Below are 21,618 nucleotides of genomic sequence, written 5' to 3'. Positions count from 1 at the left end.
TGGCACATGCTCTTTCCAGCAGCATAGTCTGTAAAGAGACCTCACTACCCAGAGACCCGTGAGCAACTGCAGCCCCTCCCCACCTTCATAGTTGCCCAGAGGTCTCTTTACAGACTATGCTGATGGAAAGAGCATGTGCCAATTTGGGGGCGAGACTGATCTCATCAAGAGTGGACTCAAAACAGCTAGTGTTCTACAGTACACCAGTCCTGTACTCAAACATTAGGACAAGTACAGGGAATAATCATGTTGGGGATGTCTTATGTCAGGGTACAGGCCATCCCAGGGTGCTCAGTCGTTCCAGTAGGGTGCTTGCAACACCGGTGTTGTGGGTATGTCGCTCTGGATAAGAGAATCTGCTAAATGACGTACCTTGTGTACACCATAAGCTCCGGTGTTATAGCTCCTATTAAGTTGTTGGGTTAATAAACAGGTGAACTGCCCTGGCAACAACAAGAGTAATGTATACAGGAAAACTCACAAATCTTTGTGCAGCATTGAGAATTGAAAACCTCTGGAATACTGAGAGACTGAGCCAACCATTCATGTGCATAAAAATAGCTTTATTTCCAAATATAATCAGAACCTGCGTGCAGAAATCAATGATTTATTGACTTCTACACTCAATTGAGCGTCACATCTCGTTGTGACAAAGCAGCATATTTTTTTCCCCCATGCAAATGACATGGCTCAATTCAGTTCCCCTGAACAATTACATAGCAATCCTTCTACAAAACATAAACGGCTTAAAATTGTTTACAAGAAATCAAACCCTTACAAAATAAAAAAACCTGCTTCTAGTGTACATAAAAATGTTAACACATACAACAACTTAGAAAGGGGAAGTGCCAACCTGAAAGACAAAATATTTTGACAGTTAAATACCAATTGTTTTTAACAAGTAATCTACTAAAGACATAGTTAGTACTAGCATTGGTAATTAAAAAAAAACATTTCCCACTATAGGCTTCTTAGGCATGAAGAAACCAATTATTCCAAACATTTACAGTAATGTTAACCTGAAAGTATTGGGAAGATGATTTTTTCATTTGGCATTTTAAAATATTTGGTAAATAAACATCTGACAAGAAATGGCTAAGTACCAAGTTTAACATTTATTCAAAATGGCTATATTACAGATCCCCGGAAGCGTATAGTCCATGTGCAGTGACAAGTCTTGTTGTTTTCTGTCAACAGCGATAAACCATAACCTGTTCAAATAGCTTAGTTTACAAGCATGGTCATCACTGAGATAAGGCCTGACATAAAAAAATGAGATCACCAGTCATGCATGTATGATATAATTGAGTGGGTGGAATGCGGGTGTTATCACACAGCGAGTTGTCCGAGAGGAATAACATCATGCCGATTTGTGCACCGTCCAAATTAAATCATAAAACACCTTGGAGGATCAAGCTTGGCCACTGCTAGTGACATGGTAGCATGTATCAAGGTATTTTCATCAATGTGGGATTCACTTCAGACAATCTGTTCTTGACAAAATACATTTGAATCAAAACGTAACCAATCATGATACCACACAAACACGGAAAGTATTCAGACGCCTTTCCCTCTACAGCCTTATTCTCAATTGGGTAAAATAACCCCCCCCCCCCATCTAAAAATATAAAAACCTTGAGTATTCAGACTCTTTGCTATGAGACTTGAAATTGAGCTCAGGTGCATCCTGTTTCCATTGATTCTCCTTAAGATGTTCCTACAACTTGATTAGAGTCCACTTGTGGTAAATTCAATTGACTGGACAGGATTTGAAAACACACCCCACACAGTGCACATCAGAGCAAAAACCAAGCCATGAGGTCGAAGGAATTGTCCGCAGAGCTCCGAGATAGGATTGTGTCACAGAACTGGTGAAGGGTACCAAAAAAATATTCTGCAGCATTGAAGGTCCTCAAGAACACCATTTTTAAATGGAAGAAGTTTGGAACCATCAAGACTCTTCCTATAACTGGCGGCCCGGCCAAACTGAGCAATCGGAGGAGAAGGGCAGTGGGTACGGCCCAGTACATCACTGGGGCTAAGCTGCCTGCCATCAAAGACCTCTACACCAGGCTGTCCTAAAAAAATTTAAAGATCCCAGCCACCCCAGTCATAGACTGTTCTCTCTACTACCGCATGGCAAGTGATACCGGAGTGCCAAGTCTAGGAGAAAAAGGCTTCAACAGTTTTTACCCCCAAGCCATAAGACTCCTGAACAGGTAACCAAATGGCTACCCGGACTATTTACATTGTGTGTGTGTGTCCCCCTTCTACGCTGCTGCTACTCTGTTTATCATATATGCATAGGCACTTTAACTATACATTCATGTACATACTACCTCAATTGGCCCGACCAACCAGTGTCCCCACACTGGCTAACCGGGCTATCACCCACCAGCCACTCTTTTACACTGCTGCTACTCTGTTCATCATATACATAGTCACTTTAACCATATCTACATACTACCTCAATGTTTTTATTTCTTTACATACCCATTGTTCACCCTAATACCTTTTTTGCACTGTTGGCCTGTAAGTAAGCATTTCACTACACCTGTTGTATTCAGCGCATGTGACAAATAAACGTTGATTTGATCATGCTGTGGGAATGTTCAGCTGCAGGGACTGGGAGACTAGTCAGGATCAAGGGAAAGATCCTTGAAGTCCTGAGCGCTCTGGAACAGGTTCTCAGACTGGGAGGTTCACCAAGGTAACGCAGGAGTGGCTTCGTGACCTCTGAATGTCCTTGACTGGCCTAGCCAGAGCCCGGACTTGAACCCAATCGAACATCTCTAGAGAGACCTGAAAATAGCTGTGCAGTCAATCTGAGAGCTCGAGAGGATCTGCAGAGAAGAATGTGAGAAACTTCAAATACAAGTTTACCAAGCTTGCAGCGTCATACCCAAGAAGATTCAAGGCTATAGTCGCGGCCAAAAGGTACTTCAACAAAGTACTGAGTAAAGGTGCTGATTACTTATGCAAATGTGGTATTTCAGTATTATTTTTGGTTTGTCATTATGGTGTGGGTATTAGGTGTAGTAGATTGAGGAGAACCCTCCCCCCAATTCAATACATTTTAGAATAAGGCTGTATAACAAAATGTGGAAAATGCGGTCTGAATACTTTACGAATGCACTGCAAATATAAAATGCAATAGTGACAGACTTCTGTAATAGCAGTATTAACACAAGAATGGGTCCAAGGTTAGAGGGGGAGGAAAATAAATAGCTGTACCAATATTTGTACCATGTCACCTCACTGAGTGTGAAGTTCTCATTCACCTTGTTAGTGTCATTAAAGAGAAGGTGGGAGGGAAATGTCAAGATTTTGCTGCAGTGACGCTGCAGAATGTACACTTTTGTTTTTACATGGGCAAGAAAAAACATCAAAATATCTTGCACTGCATTGTTTGGCAGCTGAAATGGTCCTCTTCCTATTAACGGACAGTTAATAAAGTGTTGTTTCCGATTTTTTATTTATTTAAATGAACCATTGTAGAACTCATGGTAGAAGAGAAGCAGTTTTTTGATTGTGATCGTTTCTCCCTCTGGGACTTCCCGGCTGTACAGACAAGAGGAGAGGTTTGCTTTCAAGAGGCAAGCGGCCCCGGCGAAGGTGGGCTTTATGCGTAGACCTCTGTGGTGGGAGCCTTCTTGTAGATGGGATTCTTTCCCAGGTCGTAGCTGCCTTCATCCTTCTTCTTCATGTGGTAGACAAGCAGGAGGATGAGGAGGACAGCAAAGAACAGCCCCACTGCTCCACCAGCAATAAGAGCTGAAACAAAACACAGTGGAATTACAATTAACGTTCTTGCATTGCTTTAATTTGACATGCTGCAAATCAAGCCACATTTCTGACGAAGCGAAATTTAACTTCCATACCTTTTTTCAAAGTTACATAAACTCAGATTTAACTTCTACAAATGAACTAGCACAAATAAAAAAATAAAAAAGTGCCATTGCCTCACCTGCTAGGATCTCAGTCTTGTTGAAGATGCTCTCCTCCCCTGCATGGGCCATCAGTACGTTCGATGGGTGCTCCTCAGGCTTGGGAGAAACCCATACTGACACTTCATTGTTCTTCTGGACCAATTGAATCTCGTTCACTGTGGGTTTGAGCCTCAGGTCTGGAATCTTGTTGTTCATAGAAGGCTATGGACAAAAAGCAGTGAGAATTATGCCTATAAGTCATTAAACTAAAAAGAGGAAACAAAACATTAGCAATTTGTGGGCTCCCATTTGGAACATGATAGTCAATTATGAGAAACTTTACCTTTGATTTCATGGTATTGTCATTTTTGATTGTAATAGTTGGTACTGTAGAGAAAAGAATTCACAATTATATTCTATCAGCTAGCAAAAGCAAAGTAATTTTTTGCTAAATCCAACCTCCGTCGCCAGAGCCAGAGAAGTTGTCATAATCCTCATTGTCCTCGTTGTCAATTGTGTCATGCTCCTCATCGGGGAAGCCAAAGTCTGAGCCATTGGCGGAGTCTCCAGACGAGATGAGCTCGTCATGAGAAATAGCTTGGGTCGTCTTCATGGGCATCCATGTCTCAGTCTCCCATACCTGCTGGCACAAACACAGCACTTAAGAGGCAGAATGCTAATCCAAGATCAGCAAGTAGAAACAAATCCTAGCTGGCATATGGCTTTCTCCCCAAAACCACTTTAACAGTGGAGAACTACATCAAGTCGAAGCCGACATCTAGTAGCCTGTGAAATGTTGCCCCACTTCTTCAAAATGGAAGTGGGAAGTTGCAAGATATTGGCGGGAACTGGAACACTTGTATTTGTCGATCTAGAGCAACCCGAAAATGCTCAATGGGTGACAGGTCTGAGTATGCAGGCCATGGAAGAACTGGGACATTTTCAGCTTCCAGGAATTGTGTACAGAACCTTGTGACATTGTTATGCTGAAACATGGGCCTCAGGATCTTGTCACGGTATCTTTGTGCATTCAAATTGCCATCGATAAAAAACAATTGTGTTCATTGTCCGTAGCGTATGCCCGTCCATACCAGAACCCCACCATGGGAACTCTGTTCACAACATTGACATCAGCAAACCAGTCGCCCACATGACGCCATGTGGTTTGCCATCTGCCCAGTACAGTTGAAGAACAATTTGCAGAAATTGTCTGGGTGACTGATCTCTGATAAACCCACAGTTAAAGAAGATGGGTGTGGCGGTCCTGTGGTGGAGTGGTTACACAGTCTGCAGTTGGACACACTGCCAAATACTCTAAAACATCATTGGGAGGTAACTTCTGTTAAAGAAATTAACATTCAATTCTCTAGCAACCTTGTGGACATTCCTGCAGTCAGCATGCCAATTGCAAACTCCCTCAAAACGTGGGACATCTGTGGCAATGTGTTGTGACAAAACAGCACATTTTAGCGTGGCTCTAAAAACTACATTGAAAGGTGTGTTTCATCCAATGCCACATCCAACGTTGCCTCCAAGCTGCACATGGGCGCGCACCTCCCCCAGGACTGCCGTGCAAAATAATTATTAGCACACACAGAGAAGCACGAGATTGAACGTCAACTTTCTACAGATTTACCCATTAGTTAAAACTATAAACTTTAATTTTACTGTTGGAATTGTGATTGAAGCAACACAATTAGCCACTTTCAATACAACATCCTGAAACAAAAACTATGCAAGACTTTTAGTAAGCAGAACTATAGACTTTATTGTAGCCAGAGCGCGTTGGAGTAGGATTCTACTGCATGGACAGGCACGTACTCTAGACAAACCGGTGCACCATAACCAAGCAAAGACTCACTAGACCTATATGCAAATCTGTGCCATTCACTTTGAACTGTGTTTACAGCATGTAGCCAGCCACATGTGCACATTTGTTCATATTCTTCACTAGTTAGTGCCACCCTCAGGAGAGCCCTGCGGTTGTGGACGGTGCAGTTGCCATACCAGGCTGTGAGCCAGGATGCTATCGATAGTGCATCTGTAAAAGTTTCAGGGTTTTGGGTGACAAGCCAAATTTCTTTAGCCTCCTGAGCATTACTTCACCTGTTTCCATACATTTCATTTTAAAAACATTTATATCTTACAAAATGAGTTGCTTAATCTAACTTGCAGCGTGTATGCTTGAAGGTCATACACGCCACAGCATACATGTTGGACCCCAAGTATGCTGGCAAGAGCATTCTGTCTGGTGCAGAGATCAACAAGGCCTATGGTGTCATCACTCCCGTGTCTCGCCACCTTGGCCTGGATGAGGGCAAGGTTCTTGGCAGTCTGGCGAAGTACACTTCCAAGCAAGGGCTTTGGGATGGAGATGCAATATGGCAGTTGTGCCAACATCTCATCAGCCACCTGGTGGAAGGGACTTTGAATCTGAGGCTCTTTCCCCCTGTTGCCTCCATCATCCTCCAAACTTTTTGAGCCTGACAACGAGCCATCCTCAACAAGGTTGGAAGGTTTGAATCATTTGCAATTATGTCTACTTATGATAAAGTAAAAAGTTGTGTTTGTCGTATATGATGTGGTAAATATATCAATGCAAAAAATATCTACATTTAAAATGGTATTAATATTAATTCCCATTGAAAATTTCCACCTCAATATTCCCCAAAATGTGCAACCCTCATCTGAAGTAAACTGCCTCCATTTTATATTTCCTACTAGCAAAGAGTTACTGAAGCCCCAACATGCCTCCCCCTCCTCACTAGACCAAAGGCAGTCCTCAGTCTTTCAAACCCAACAATGCTGCTGGGTGCCTGAAGAGCATATACATTAACATGGTCGCTAAGCATGGCTTTACCAAGGGCTGACTGGCCAGGGGAACAAAATCCCTCCATCTGCTAACAAAATGCAGAGCATCTGTTCCATTGAAACAAGTATCTATAATGTGTGTGGGGCTACTTTTCTAGAACCAATTTTACAAATTGGGAAGTATTTGAATCTCCCATCTTCTCAGCCATTTGATGGACTCATTTAAAACCATAAGCCAATTACTCAGAAGGGCATATTAGGAATGTTAGCTGCACAGTGGTCAATGCAGTAGCCTAATCCTTAACCAAGCAGCATATTAACCTAGATTGCGGCATGTGTCCAGCAATTTAACTGTCCTCATCAAGAAGACAATGTAAATGCCATATTCAGGGACCCTTACAATTCTGATGTCCTCAAAGAGGGGAGGAAAAAAAACAATGTGGTGTCCTTTTGGGTCACAGCAAATTACATCTTAACCTCCCTTGTCCCCCTGCTGCTGCCACTTGAACCAAAACTGATTTCAGATGCGTATTGCGGCTGGCTGATCTCACGAGAATCTCTGCCGAGGGACACACCTTGTGCATGTGACAGAGCACCTTTTCCAAACCAACTGTGTGAACCGTACTCTACAACGGTCATAGAGGCACTCAGAAACAACACATCTATTTGTGTGTGTGTGTGTGTTTGTGTGTGTGTGGGGGGGGGGGGGGCTGAAACAAGCATAAAAAAATAAAAAAAATGGGAGTAGTGTCAGTGCAGTTAAAGCCAGGCTTCAAACTAATATAAATGGTGTGCTGCTCTTAGCATTGCTGAAGATTTAGCTCACTTCCTTGGTAAATGCAGTGTATCGTAAGGGGCTGAATGGTCACATTTGGGGGAAGTGACCAATGTTGATGCAATGAATGGATGATTCAAGGCATTACAATTCCTTGACAGATTGTGCGCAAGACCCTTGTTATGTCTGTTCTGAGCGCACTTCTCCAGAGACATTGATTAGGCCAAAAGGAAGTAACCTATTAAACTCGAGTCTAAAGATAAGGAATTTTACAACCCAACGTAAGATATCCCTTCTAATGTAATGGCTACTGAACCACTGTTGCATGGTACAATATTTATCTTACATTGTGGGGTTAAGGCTTAACCTCTCTGGGATACGCTAGCGTCCCACCTGGCCAATAGCCAGGGAAAATGCAGAGCTCCAAATTCAAATAAATTACTATAAAAATCTAACTTTCATTAAATCACATGCAAGATAGCAAATTAAAGCTACACTTGTGAATCCAGCCAACAGGTCAGATTTCAAAAAGGCTTTTCGGCAAAAGCAAAAGATGCCATTATCTGATGATAGCACAACAGTAAACAAAGAGAGAGTAGCATATTTCAACCCTGCAGGCATGACACAAAACGCAGAAATAAAAATATAATTAATGCCTCACCTTTGACAAGCTTCTTTTGTTGGCACTCCAATATGTCCCATAAACATCACAAATGGTCCTTTTGTTCGATTAACTCAGTTGATATATATCCAAAAATGTCAGTTTATTTGGCGCGTTTGATCCAGAAAAACACTGGTTCCAACTTGTGACTACAAAATCTCTAAAGTTACCTGTACTTTGCCAAAACATTTCAAACTACTTTTGTAATACAACTTTAGGTATTTAACGTAAATAATCTATAAAATTGAAGACGGATGATCTGTGTTCAATACAGGAGGAAAACAAACCGTAGCCTCTAACAGTACACTACAAGTGACCCTCGTTCTGAACAGGGATACTTCATTACAAAAAATGAAAAACCTCAACCAATTTCTAAAGACTGTTGACATCCAGTGGAAGCGGTAGGAACTGCAAGAAGGTCCCTTAGAAATCTGGATTCCCAATGAAAACCCATTGAAAAGAGTGACCAAAATCTTAATGGTTTGTCCTCAGGGTTTCGCCTGCTAAATAAGTTATGTTATACTCACAGACATGATTCAAACAGTTTGAAACTTCAGAGTGTTTTCTATCAAAATCTACTAATAATATGCATATCTTATCTTCTGGGGATGAGTAGCAAGCAGTTGAATTTGGGCATGCATTTCATCCGGATGTGAAAATACTGCCTTCTGTTACCAAGTTAAACATTGACCACACTTACTGAGGTTAATCCATTCAATTTAAAACAATCCCCGAATCTAGTATTGACTTAATCTAGGTACCATAGACCAGCATAGGGTCATTCAGTTTGATTTCAATCACTTTGGCTGCACCCGATGATTTGAACTAAACCATTCATACGTTTGCCCATGGTGGAACTGATGAGAAAGTGACTTAGGGACCTGAATGGCAAAACATTGAAAAGGAGATCAAAGTTCACAGATTTTGTATACCCCACCCTAGCATGAGACTCATGTAGAGATCTTCATGGCTCCACCTGTACCCAAATCAAATTGAATGAAACGTGCGCCAAATACAGGCCTTAGTGAAACGCTTACTTAGAAGCCCTTAACCAACAATGCAGTTAAGAAAAATAGTTAATTAATGAGAAGCAGTAAAATAACAATAGTGAGGCTATATACAGGCGGTACAGATACAGAGTCAATGTGCAGGGGCACCGGTTAGTCAAGGTACATGTAGGTAGAGTTAACTTCTTCGGGCTAGGGGGCAGTATTCAGAAGTTTGGATGAATGAGGTGCCCAAAGTAAACTGCCTGTTACTCAGGCCCAGAAGCTAGGATATGCATAGAATTGGTAGTATTGGATAGAAAAACACAAACGTTTCTAAAACTGTTCAAATAATGTCTGTGTATAACAGAACTGATATGGCAGACGAAAACCTGAGACAAATCCAACCAGGAAGTGGGAAATCTGAGGTTTATAGTTTCATTTAAGTGATTGGCTATCCAATATACTGTGTCTATGGGGCCAGATTGCACTTCAAGGCTTCCAGCAGATGTCAACGGTCCTTAGAAAGTTGTTTGAGGCATCTATTGTGGAAGGGTGTCGAATAAGAGCTGTTTCAACAAGTGGACTAGGCTAAGGCCAATCAGTTGTTTACTGCACGGTCACGCCATTCCTTCTTTTTCCTCTAATGAATACGCTATTGTCCGGTTTAAATATTATTGAAGATTGATTATAAAAAGACCCTAAGGATTGTAAACATTGTTTGACATGTTTCTACAAACTGTAATGGAACTCTTGACTTTGGATTTTGCGCTCACGCATTGTGCCTATGGAATAGTGAACTAAACGCGCAAACAAGAAAGGTATTTGGACATAATCGAACAAAATTAACATTTCTTGTGGAAGTAGGAGTCCTGGGAGTGCATTCCGACAAAGATCAGCAAAGTAAAGTGAAGAGTCATAATGTTATTTATGACTTCTGTTGACTCCATAATTTTGCAGGTAACTATGGCTTACTTTTGTGGCTGAAAGCTGTTCTCAGAATATTGAATATTGTGCTTTTGCCATAAAGCTTTTTTGAAATCTGACACAGCGTTTGCATTAAGAAACAGTTTCTTTAATTCTATGCAAAACATATCTTTCATCAACGTTTATGAGTATTTATGATATTTGATGTGGCTCTCTGCAATTTCTCTGGATGTTGGGAGGCATTTCTGAACATGGCGCCAATGTAAACTGAGGTTTTTGGCTATAAATATGAACTTGATCGAACAAAACATACATGTATTGTGTAACATTGAGTCCTGGGAGTGTCATCTGATGATCGTTAAAGTTGAATGATTTTATCTATACGTCTGCTTTTTGTGACACCTCTCTTGGAAAATGGCTGAATGCTTTATGTGACTAGTTGCTGACCTAACAATGATATGTTCTGCTTTCGCCGAAAAGCCTTTTTGAAATCGGACACTGTGGTTGGATTAACGAGAAGTGCATCTTTAAAAATGGTGTAAAATACTTGTATGGTTGAGGAATTCTCATTATGAGATTCCTGTTTTGGCACCCTGCAATTTCACTGGCTGTTGGCGAGGTGGGACGCTAGCGACTCCAACGATCCCAGAGAGGTTAATCAGCTTCTTGATATGACACACTTGTCAGGTGGATGGATTATCTTGGCAAATGAGAAATGCTGACTAACTGGGATGGAAGCAATATGAACAAAATTGAGAAATCTGCATGTGCGACACGTTTCAGGAAACTACGCATTTGTCACAAGTCACGACTTCACAGGAAAGCCATTTCAACTGTGTTTTTTTTTTACAAAATGTGTTTGTTTTTTTGGCAGAAATGCCTTGGGGAACATCTGCGCTTTCATGTGCCTCAACTTGTATGCCATCTGTTAATATGACAAATTGTTCAATTACGAGCCTTGTTGGTTAAGCCACAGAAGACGGCAACCTTCCCACGATTGGCTGAGAATGTGTGGGCTGGACATGACAAGAGCATGGCAGTTGTGCCAACATCTCATCAGCCACCTGGTGGAAGGGACTTTGAATCGGAGGCTCTTTCCCCCGGTTGCCTCCATCATCCTCCAAATCCCACCAACATCAGCCGTCTCAGAGCGCAACTGGTCCTTGTTTGGGAACACAAACCAAAGAACACAACAGGATGACCAATACAAGGGTTGAAAAATTGGTTGCCATCTGGGCAAATTTGAAGCTTTTTGAGCCTGATGTAACAGTATAACTTTAGAACGTCCCCTCGCCCATACCCAGGCGCGAACCAGGGACCCTCTGCACATATCAACAACTGACACTCACGAAGCATCGTTACCCATCGCTCCACAAAAGCCACGGCCCTTGCAGAGCAAGGGGAACTACTACTTCAAGGTCTCAGAGCAAGTGACGTCACCGATTGAAACGCTATTTAGCGCGCACCGCTAACTAAGCTAGCCGTTTCACATCCGTTACACTGACAGCGAGCCATCCTCAACAAAGTTGGAAAGTCACAGTGAAGACGAGGCTTCAGTCTGATGTTCAAGAGGTGGACATTGAGGAGTTCCAGGGAGAAGACATGGAAGCCCGGGTCTAGAAAGTTCAAGTTTTGGTTGTCTTCCTCTATCATTTTACAGATGTATGTTGAAAACGTTTTTTGGGAGATGCGATGGATCATTGAATATTCCCTTTTGTTCAGTGAAATCATCCCATGTGAAGAGTCAACTCAATTAAAGTTCAAATCATAACTAAAATGTTATTTTATCTATTTGGAAGGATTTAATAATTTGCAATTATGTCTACTTATGATAAAGTAAAATGTATGTTTGTCCCGCCTATGATAAATATCAATGCAAAAAACATCTACATTTAAAGTATTAATTTGCATATATTCCCATTAATTCCCACCTTCAAATGTCTACACTTCCTGATCAATGTGTTATTTTAATGCTAAAAAAAAGTGTTTCTTTCAAACAAGGAAATCTCTAAGTGGAGCCAAACTTTTGAACAGTAGTTAGGTATGGACAATGAGGTGGAGAGTGAGTCACACCAGACCAAGGTCAGTAGCAATCTCTGTATTCAGAAGACAAGGATCTGGGGACCATCTGCAATGAGCACCTATCCTCAGGGTGCAGAGCACTGCATTAGCATATTGCCAAGCGGGTCTCTCTCTGGGTGGCATTTAGATAGCCTATTACCATTCCATTTTAGCCCACTTCCCACTGCATGGACATCTGCACATGGCAATTATTTCCAAATAAGATGGCATAACAGTATGCAGTCATGCCATTCAGGTGTTTTGTCAACAGATTACATAAAATAGCACATTGAGGTATTCCTAAATCCTGGCATGTGCAGGTTTGATTTATATCCATTTCCAAACCAACTGCACGAAACTGCATTAGGCATACTGAATTGAGAACTAGGCTAAACAATAGAAAATGTTGTGCCATGTTAAACAAGAGCAGTTAAATGTCAGTGTCCCGAGATAGAATATTTTAACCGGTCAAAGTATTTAGGCTAACTATTTCAAAAATCTAATTTCACTTGCATGAAAAACACTCCACCTCCCAAACAATTTAATCTAGCTAGAACAAGTTATTGCTAGTTACCACAATTAAAACGCCATTGCTTTCTCTTATCGGGTGGGAGGCCAGGGGCCTCAAACCGTATGCCTAAACTAATTTTAGAAAAGTATTTTGCATTTTTAAAATTTGATTCCACTGGCCAAGCTAACGTCGTGTTGACAAATACAATAGGTAGCTAACTGGCTAGCTAAACAAACACTGCTAAATGTGTAGTTTGTTAACGTTAGACAAAAAGTACTTTGTAAACATTCAGGTTTAGTAAATCTGTACCCCAATAGCCATTACATTAGCCATGTCTTAAACACTGGTCAAGATGAAGTGCTGCCAGCTAACTAATGTTCCAGTGGCTAACAGTAGGCTAGCTAGTTAACAGATTAGCAATCACAGCAACGTCCTGGTTTAAACCAACAGAAGTAGTAAAGCTAACTGCCCCCCCCAAAAAAGTGGTAACGGTAGCTAGCTGCTCAGTAAATTGAAAGGAACACAAAAATATTTCAGTTAGTGAGTATTGCGCAAGCTAATTAATGTCTACGGTAAAAGTTACATTATTAACCAGTGAATATTACTTACCGACTCAGAGTAGACGGAAGCAAATAAAAACAAAACGAGGCACACTTTGTGCATGTTTCTATTGACCGTTTCTTCAACAAAGTGTATTGTTAACTGGCATACAATAGTGAGTTCTTTTGAAGGTCCTATTTCCACAAAATCCACGTTGCCAACTTGATCGCCTTGATAGTGCTCAACTTGTATTGCTGGCCACTTATTTCACTCCAGTCACTGACCAAATACAAACAACGTGTCCGATCAATCTACCTTTACCGCACGTTACACTCCACCCCCTCTGTAACCAACCACTAAAACCTACGCAAGGTCCTCTCCCGTCGTCATAATTCACTGTAAACTCGTTCAGACCCCCCTCCACCAAGACTCAACATATTTTTTAATAGAAAATCTTTGCTTATTCGATTTACACATTCTTGAATGGTTAAAATGTAGAATCATATAGCTAGGATATCATTAATGTGCTTGCAATAATTCATCTTGAGTGGGGACACTTAAAAAAAAATCCACTAGCGGGAATAAAGAAAATTCAATATTTAATAGTATTATTATTCATTTGAGAAGTCGATTTCATTCGACACTCAATTGAAAACGGTTTCATGACTGAAAAGTGAAATTGAAATGCATGGTTTACAGTCTTCCCCTCACGCATTTTCTCCATAATGACAAAAATAAAACAAAAATAACATGTACTGTAATATGTGCGCCACTCATGGAAAGTCAGTTAATGGAATTGCTTTTCTGACGTAATCTCCTGGTAAACTCTTTATGTGGTTTCAGGCCAACTGGGAACTCGGAAAACACGAGGCCTTATCATAACCTCGGTAAATCTTCAATTCGGAAAGTCGAAGCTCTGTAAGGGAATACCCCCCTGATTTGGACAAAAATTAATGGCGGAATATTGGCATTGGACAAACCATATACACGATGGCCAATACCACCCAATTTGGCGTTGATTCATGCAAAGTATATTGCAAATGCCATATGGCAATTGCCAATTGTAACACTTCAAAATTCCATTTTGTGCGTTCCACCGGGGCTTTTCATAGAATTTAAAAAAAACAACTTAAAAACCCTTTAAAAAAGTGCTTTCTGGACCTTTTTTCGAAATTCTTTCGATTTTTTTGTCAATTACACATGTGTAAGAACTGTATGAGTATACTTTTGTCATCATATATATATATTTTTTTAAGTACATGTGCATAAGGCATATGTTTTGTCCATTTGCAATATGATTTCATAGGAAGTCAAAAGTCAAAAGTCAAAAATGTCAAAATTTGGTAAAAAACTTCACACATCCTTAAAAAAGTGCTTTCTGGACCGTTTTTCAAAATTATTTCAAATTTTGTGTCAATTACACATGTATAAGAACTTTATCAACATACTTTAGTCATACTTTATTATCATATTTTTTATTTTTTTTTACTTGTACTTTACTTTACTTTTGTACTTGTACTTTACTTTTACTTCCTCCGTGCAACTGATGATCTAAAATGTGCAACAAAAATTGTTTGATTTTTTTTGTTTATGTTTCCTTACTTTTTCAAAGTCACTGTGCATTTGCAATATGTTTTAATGGGCAGGTACCATCACGAATTTGTCATGCTCAAAATTCAAACTTTACTTTGCTCAAACTATACCTTTGTCATCTTGTGATCTAAAATATGCAACTGGTTACCCAAAAAAATTGTTGATGTTTTTTTGTTTATGTTTCCTTACTTTTTCAAAGTCACTGTGCATTTGCAATATGTTTTAATGGGCAGGTACCATCACGAATTTGTCATGCTCAAAATTCAAGTTTGTGATCTAAAATATGCAACTGGTTACCCAAAAATGTTTTGGATGTTTTTTTGTTTATGTTTCCTTACTTTTTCAAAGTCACTGTGCATTTGCAATATGTTTTAATGGGCAGGTACCATCACGAATTTGTCATGCTCAAATTTTTTTAGATGTATTTTTGTTTGTTTCCTTACTTTTTCAAAGTCACTGTGCATTTGCAATATGTTTTAATGGGCAGGTACCATCACGAATTTGTCATGCTCAAAATTCAAGCTTTACTTTGCTCAAACTATACCTTTGTCATCTTGTGATCTAAAATATGCAACTGGTTACCCAAAAAATTTGTTGATGTTTTTTTGTTTATGTTTCCTTACTTTTTCAAAGTCACTGTGCATTTGCAATATGTTTCAATGGGCAGGTACCATCACGAATTTGTCATGCTCAAAATTTTTTAGATGTATTTTTTTTTGTTTCCTTACTTTTTCAAAGTCACTGTGCATTTGCAATATGTTTTAATGGGCAGGTACCATCACAAATTTGTCATGCTCAAAATTCAAGCTTTACTTTGCTGAAACTATACCTTTGTCATCTTGTGATCTAAAATATGCAACTGGTTACCCAAAAAATTTGTTGATGTTTTTTTGTTTATGTTTCCTTACTTTTTCAAAGTCACTGTGCATTTGCAATATGTTTCAATGGGCAGGTACCATCACGAATTTGTCATGCTCAAAATTTTTTAGATGTATTTTTGTTTGTTTCCTTACTTTTTCAAAGTCACTGTGCATTTGCAATATGTTTTAATGGGCAGGTACCATCACAAATTTGTCATGCTCAAAATTCAAGCTTTACTTTGCTCAAACTATATCTTTGTCATCTTGTGATCTAAAATATGCAACTGGTTACCCAAAAAATTTGTTGATGTTTTTTTGTTTATGTTTCCTTACTTTTTCAAAGTCACTGTGCATTTGCAATATGTTTCAATGGGCAGGTACCATCACGAATTTGTCATGCTCAAAATTTTTTAGATGTATTTTTGTTTGTTTCCTTACTTTTTCAAAGTCACTGTGCATTTGCAATATGTTTTAATGGGCAGGTACCATCACGAATTTGTCATGCTCAAAATTCAAGCTTTACTTTGCTCAAACTATACCTTTGTCATCTTGTGATCTAAAATATGCAACTGGTTACCCCAAAAATTAGTTGATGTTTTTTTGTTTATGTTTCCTTACTTTTTCAAAGTCACTGTGCATTTGCAATATGTTTCAATGGGCAGGTACCATCACGAATTTGTCATGCTCAAAATTTTTTAGATGTATTTTTGTTTGTTTCCTTACTTTTTCAAAGTCACTGTGCATTTGCAATATGTTTTAATGGGCAGGTACCATCACGAATTTGTCATGCTCAAAATTCAAGCTTTACTTTGCTCAAACTATACCTTTGTCATCTTGTGATCTAAAATATGCAACTGGTTACCCAAAAAATTTGTTGATGTTTTTTTGTTTATGTTTCCTTACTTTTTCAAAGTCACTGTGCATTTGCAATATGTTTCAATGGGCAGGTACCATCACGAATTTGTCATGCTCAAAATTTTTTAGATGTATTTTTGTTTGTTTCCTTACTTTTTCAAAGTCACTGTGCATTTGCAATATGTTTTAATGGGCAGGTACCATCACGAATTTGTCATGCTATAAAAATCCTGCAGGAATGTGAAATTGACTGGCCCGATGAACTCGGGATGGCTTTGCAGTGATTCTGGGTCATCTCAATCGCTCGTTTGGGTTGATTTCAGAATGTCGCTTTTGGTGATGTTTTTTCACTATAGAATCATATTGCAAATGTACAAGAGTCAAGTGGACAAGAGTCCATCAGTCAATTAAATATCATTCTGACCACCAAACTGATACAAACTGACACCAAACCCACTTTTTCCAACTCGTTTAGTAGCCAACTATTACATACTTCAGAGCTGGCCCAAAATTCACAACGCCTTCGGTTCAAACCATAAAAAAAACATAAAACACGTAGTTACGTTCTAGCTGCGGGTCCATTTCTTATGTTATGTGTTGGCCTAGCTGAGGCGACCCCGAATCCCAAGTTTCGGCTCGATAGGTCATTTGGTGTCCGAGAAAAACCCTAATTGGTGCTGAAAATCCACTATTTTCCATGACTTGCTACGGGGTCCTTGAATGAGCTATCGGACAGAAACGTTGGGGTCTGTCTATATGGGCCGAGACGTTCGCAATGCACCTAGTCTTGCGACTCTGGGACATTTCTAAATGTCGTCATTTTCGTGATGCAAAAATGAATTGAAGTTATTGCAAATGTACGAGGCTGTTTCTCGGTCCGAGAACCTTCTAGAGCCACGTAACTCACCACGCACCATCGACGGGAGGTCTAGAACAGGTTTCTAAAGTTTCGGAACTCTAGGTCCGACCGTTCTTTTTTAGCTCCAACAAAGCTAACTATTGCAGCCACTGTCTGTCTCTACGCACCCCAATACGTCCCTCCTTCCAAGTTGTGTTTTAGTGCAATTTTTTTTTCCTTAGATTTTTTTGGGGAAAAATGACTGATTTACAGTTCATGGGGGTTGCCTAATCACACATATGAAGTTTTGGAAAGATCAGACTTTTTTAACCCTTCGAAACAGCCCCTGAGACACCAATTATGGCACTTCCGGTTGGCACAGGAAGTTATAAATCAACACATATCCTCATTGGGGTATGCTGTTACAGAATCCTGAGTTTTAAGTCCTTACGTTAAGAATTGACTGATCTACACAGGGTTGAATGCACTATGTCTATCAAACTGCATGCAGTGTATGGGTAAACACTTTTAGGGGCATTTTAACCACTTCCGGTTGCTCCAGGAAGCTTAGATTAGACACAGGTAGACCTCATAGTGGCCTGATGGACTGGTACCGAAGACAGGTTCATACGGCATTCATAACCCATATAGGCTTCAGGTTGAATTTTGTGGTGCAGGCTATGTATTCCTATGGGGAGAGATGTCACTGTAATCTGTGAGATCAAAAAAACCCTGTTTTACTGTGAAGGGTTAATGCCACACGGTCAAAGTTAGGCTTGTTCAGATCGGGAGGACCTTAGGAACATTCATGTGGTGGAATTGTGCTTCTCACCCTAACGGTTCTCTCACTGCCACCCAAAATCAAATGACATTGTGGTGCAGGCTTCATTTTGGGCCTTCTTTTTTTCAAGTTTGCTGCACTCAGAACGAGCTACGGTCAAGCGGGGCGTCTCATTGAACTCGGCACAGTCTGGAGACTATGGTGATGCCATTTTTTGTGTTGATTTCAGAATGCCATTTTGGTGATGGTCCCTCTCCGTTTAAACATATTGCAAATGTACAAAAGTCAACTAGCAAGTCAGTGTCCATCAGTCAATTAGATGTCATTATGACACCAAATGCATATCAATTGACACCAAACCCACTTTTTCCTACTCATTTAGTAGCCAACTATCACATATGTCAGAGCAGGCCCATAATTCACAGCGCCTTCAGTTGAAAACATAATAAAAAGGTAAAACACATAGTTACGTTCTAGCTGCGGGTCCAGTTCAGACATTATGCAAAGGCCTATGTGAGGCGACCCCGAATCCCGAGTTTCGGCTCGATAGGTCATTTGGTGTCAGAGAAAAACCCTAATTGGTGCTGAAAATCCACTTATTTCCATGCCTTGCTACGGGGTCCTTGAACAAGCTATCGGACAGAAACGTTGGGGTCCGTCTCTATGGGCCGAGCCGGTTTCAACGCACCTAGCCTTGCGTCTCTGAGACTTTTCTAAACGTCGTCATTTTCGTGATGCAAAAATGAATTGAAATTATTGCAAATGTACGAGGCTGTTTCTCGGTCCGAGAACCGTCTAGAGCCACGTAACTCACCACACACCATCGACCGGAGGTCTAGAACAGGTTTCTAAAGTTTCGGAACTCTAGGTCCGACCGTTCTTTTTTAGCTCCAACAAAGCTAACTATTGCAGCCACTGTCTGTCTCTACGCACCCCAATACGTCCCTCCATCCAAGTTGTGTTTTAGTGCAATTTTTTTTTCCTTTGATTTTTTGGGGGAAAAATGACTGATTTACAGTTCATGGGGGTTTCCTAATCACATATATGAAGTTTTGGACAGATCTGACTTTTTTAACCCTTCGAAACAGCCCCTGAGACACCAATTATGGCACTTCCGTTTGGCACAGGAAGCTATAAATCACCACATGTCTTGATTGACATGGCCACTTACAGAATCCTGAGTTTTAAGTCTTTACGTTAAGAATTGACTGATCTACACAGAGTTGAATGCACTATGTCTATCAAACTGCAGGCAGTGTATGGGTAAACACTTTTAGGGTGATTTGAACCACTTCCGGTTGGTCCAGGAAGCTTAGAATCAACACAGGTAGACCTCATAGTGGCCTGATGGACTGGTGCCGAAGACAGGTTCATACGGCATTCATAACCCACATAGGCCTCAGGTTGAATTTTGTGGTGCAGGCTATGTATTCCTATGGGGAGAGATGACACTGTAATCTGTGAGATCAAAAAACACTGTTTTACTGTTAAGGGTTAATGCCACACGGTCAAGGTTAGGCTTGTTCAGATCGGGAGGACCTTAGGAACATTCCTATGGTGGAATTTTTCTTCTCACCCTAACGGTTCTCTCACTGTCACTCAAAAGCAAATGACATTGTGGTGCAGGCTTCATTTTGGGCCTACTATTCTAATGGTTGCTGCGCCTAGACCGAGCGAGCTACGGTCAAGCGGGATAGCTCGTTGAACTCAGCACAGTCTGGAGACTATGGTGATGCCATTTTTTTGTTGATTTCAGAATGCCATTTTGGTGATGGTCCCTCTCTGTTTAAACATATTGCAAATGTACAAAAGTCAACTAGCAAGTCAGTGTCCATCAGTCAATTAGATGTCATTATGACACCAAACCCACTTTTTCCTACTCATTTAGATGCCAACTATCATATATGTCAGAGCAGTCCCATAATTCACAACGCCTCTAGTTTAAAACATAATAAAAAGGTAAAACACATAGTTACGTTCTAGCTGCGGGTCCAGTTCGGACATTATGTGAAGTCCTATGTGAGGCGACCCCGAATCCCGAGTTTCGGCTCGATAGGTCATTTGGTGTCAGAGAAAAACCCTAATTGGTGCTGAAAATCCACTTATTTCCATGCCTTGCTACGGGGTCCTTGAACGAGCTATCGGACAGAAACGCTGGGGTCCGTCTCTATGGGCCGAGCCGGTTTCAACGCACCTAGCCTTGTGTCTCTGAGACTTTTCTAAACGTCGTCATTTTCGTGATGCAAAAATGAATTGAAGTTATTGCAAATGTACGAGGCTGTTTCTCGGTCCGAGAACCGTCTAGAGCCACGTAACTCACCACGCACCATCGACCGGAGGTCTAGAACAGGTTTCTAAAGTTTCGGAACTCTAGGTCCGACCGTTCTTTTTTAGCTCCAACAAAGCTAACTATTGCAGCCACTGTCTGTCTCTACGCACCCCAATACGTCCCTCCATCCAAGTTGTGTTTTAGTGCAATTTTTTTTTCCTTTGATTTTTTGGGGGAAAAATGACTGATTTACAGTTCATGGGGGTTTCCTAATCACATATATGAAGTTTTGGACAGATCTGACTTTTTTAACCCTTCGAAACAGCCCCTGAGACACCAATTATGGCACTTCCGTTTGGCACAGGAAGCTATAAATCACCACATGTCTTGATTGACATGGCCACTTACAGAATCCTGAGTTTTAAGTCTTTACGTTAAGAATTGACTGATCTACACAGGGTTGAATGCACTATGTCTATCAAACTGCAGGCAGTGTATGGGTAAACACTTTTAGGGTGATTTGAACCACTTCCGGTTGGTCCAGGAAGCTTAGAATCAACACAGGTAGACCTCATAGTGGCCTGATGGACTGGTGCCGAAGACAGGTTCATACGGCATTCATAACCCACATAGGCCTCAGGTTGAATTTTGTGGTGCAGGCTATGTATTCCTATGGGGAGAGATGACACTGTAATCTGTGAGATCAAAAAACACTGTTTTACTGTTAAGGGTTAATGCCACACGGTCAAGGTTAGGCTTGTTCAGATCGGGAGGACCTTAGGAACATTCCTATGGTGGAATTTTTCTTCTCACCCTAACGGTTCTCTCACTGTCACTCAAAAGCAAATGACATTGTGGTGCAGGCTTCATTTTGGGCCTACTATTCTAATGGTTGCTGCGCCTAGACCGAGCGAGCTACGGTCAAGCGGGATAGCTCGTTGAACTCAGCACAGTCTGGAGACTATGGTGATGCCATTTTTTTGTTGATTTCAGAATGCCATTTTGGTGATGGTCCCTCTCTGTTTAAACATATTGCAAATGTACAAAAGTCAACTAGCAAGTCAGTGTCCATCAGTCAATTAGATGTCATTATGACACCAAACCCACTTTTTCCTACTCATTTAGATGCCAACTATCATATATGTCAGAGCAGTCCCATAATTCACAACGCCTCTAGTTTAAAACATAATAAAAAGGTAAAACACATAGTTACGTTCTAGC

The 21,618-nt window shown here is 40.5% G+C and overlaps 1 protein-coding gene across 1 annotated transcript; it reads right to left on the bottom strand.

The window, feature by feature from the left end:
• Positions 1 to 3,461: 3,461 nt before the first annotated feature.
• Positions 3,462 to 13,556, bottom strand: LOC110493836 (syndecan-4). The gene is made up of 5 exons (XM_021568344.2): positions 13,271 to 13,556; positions 4,389 to 4,569; positions 4,273 to 4,316; positions 3,968 to 4,151; positions 3,462 to 3,774 (listed from the first exon to the last, which is right to left on the bottom strand). The coding sequence occupies exons 1-5, from the start codon at positions 13,322 to 13,324 to the stop codon at positions 3,623 to 3,625; spliced, it is 615 nt and encodes a 204-aa protein (XP_021424019.1). The 5' UTR covers positions 13,325 to 13,556; the 3' UTR covers positions 3,462 to 3,622.
• Between the last annotated feature and the right edge of the window lie 8,062 nt (positions 13,557 to 21,618).

This window comes from Oncorhynchus mykiss, chromosome 17 (genome assembly GCF_013265735.2).
Source record: "Oncorhynchus mykiss isolate Arlee chromosome 17, USDA_OmykA_1.1, whole genome shotgun sequence".
NCBI classification, from domain to species: Eukaryota; Metazoa; Chordata; class Actinopteri; order Salmoniformes; family Salmonidae; genus Oncorhynchus; species Oncorhynchus mykiss.
This window is presented reverse-complemented; position numbering and strand designations above follow the sequence as displayed.

Bases quoted from the DNA above. Each gene is read 5' to 3' on its own strand.
- LOC110493836 (XM_021568344.2), bottom strand. From the start codon at position 13,324: ATGCACAAAGTGTGCCTCGTTTTGTTTTTATTTGCTTCCGTCTACTCT. The intron at 4,570-13,270 runs GTAAGTAATATT...TTGTGCCAGCAG, and splicing joins CTTCCGTCTACTCTGAGTCG to GTATGGGAGACTGAGACATG. The intron at 3,775-3,967 runs GTGAGGCAATGG...GTTTTGTTTCAG, and splicing joins CAAGACTGAGATCCTAGCAG to CTCTTATTGCTGGTGGAGCA.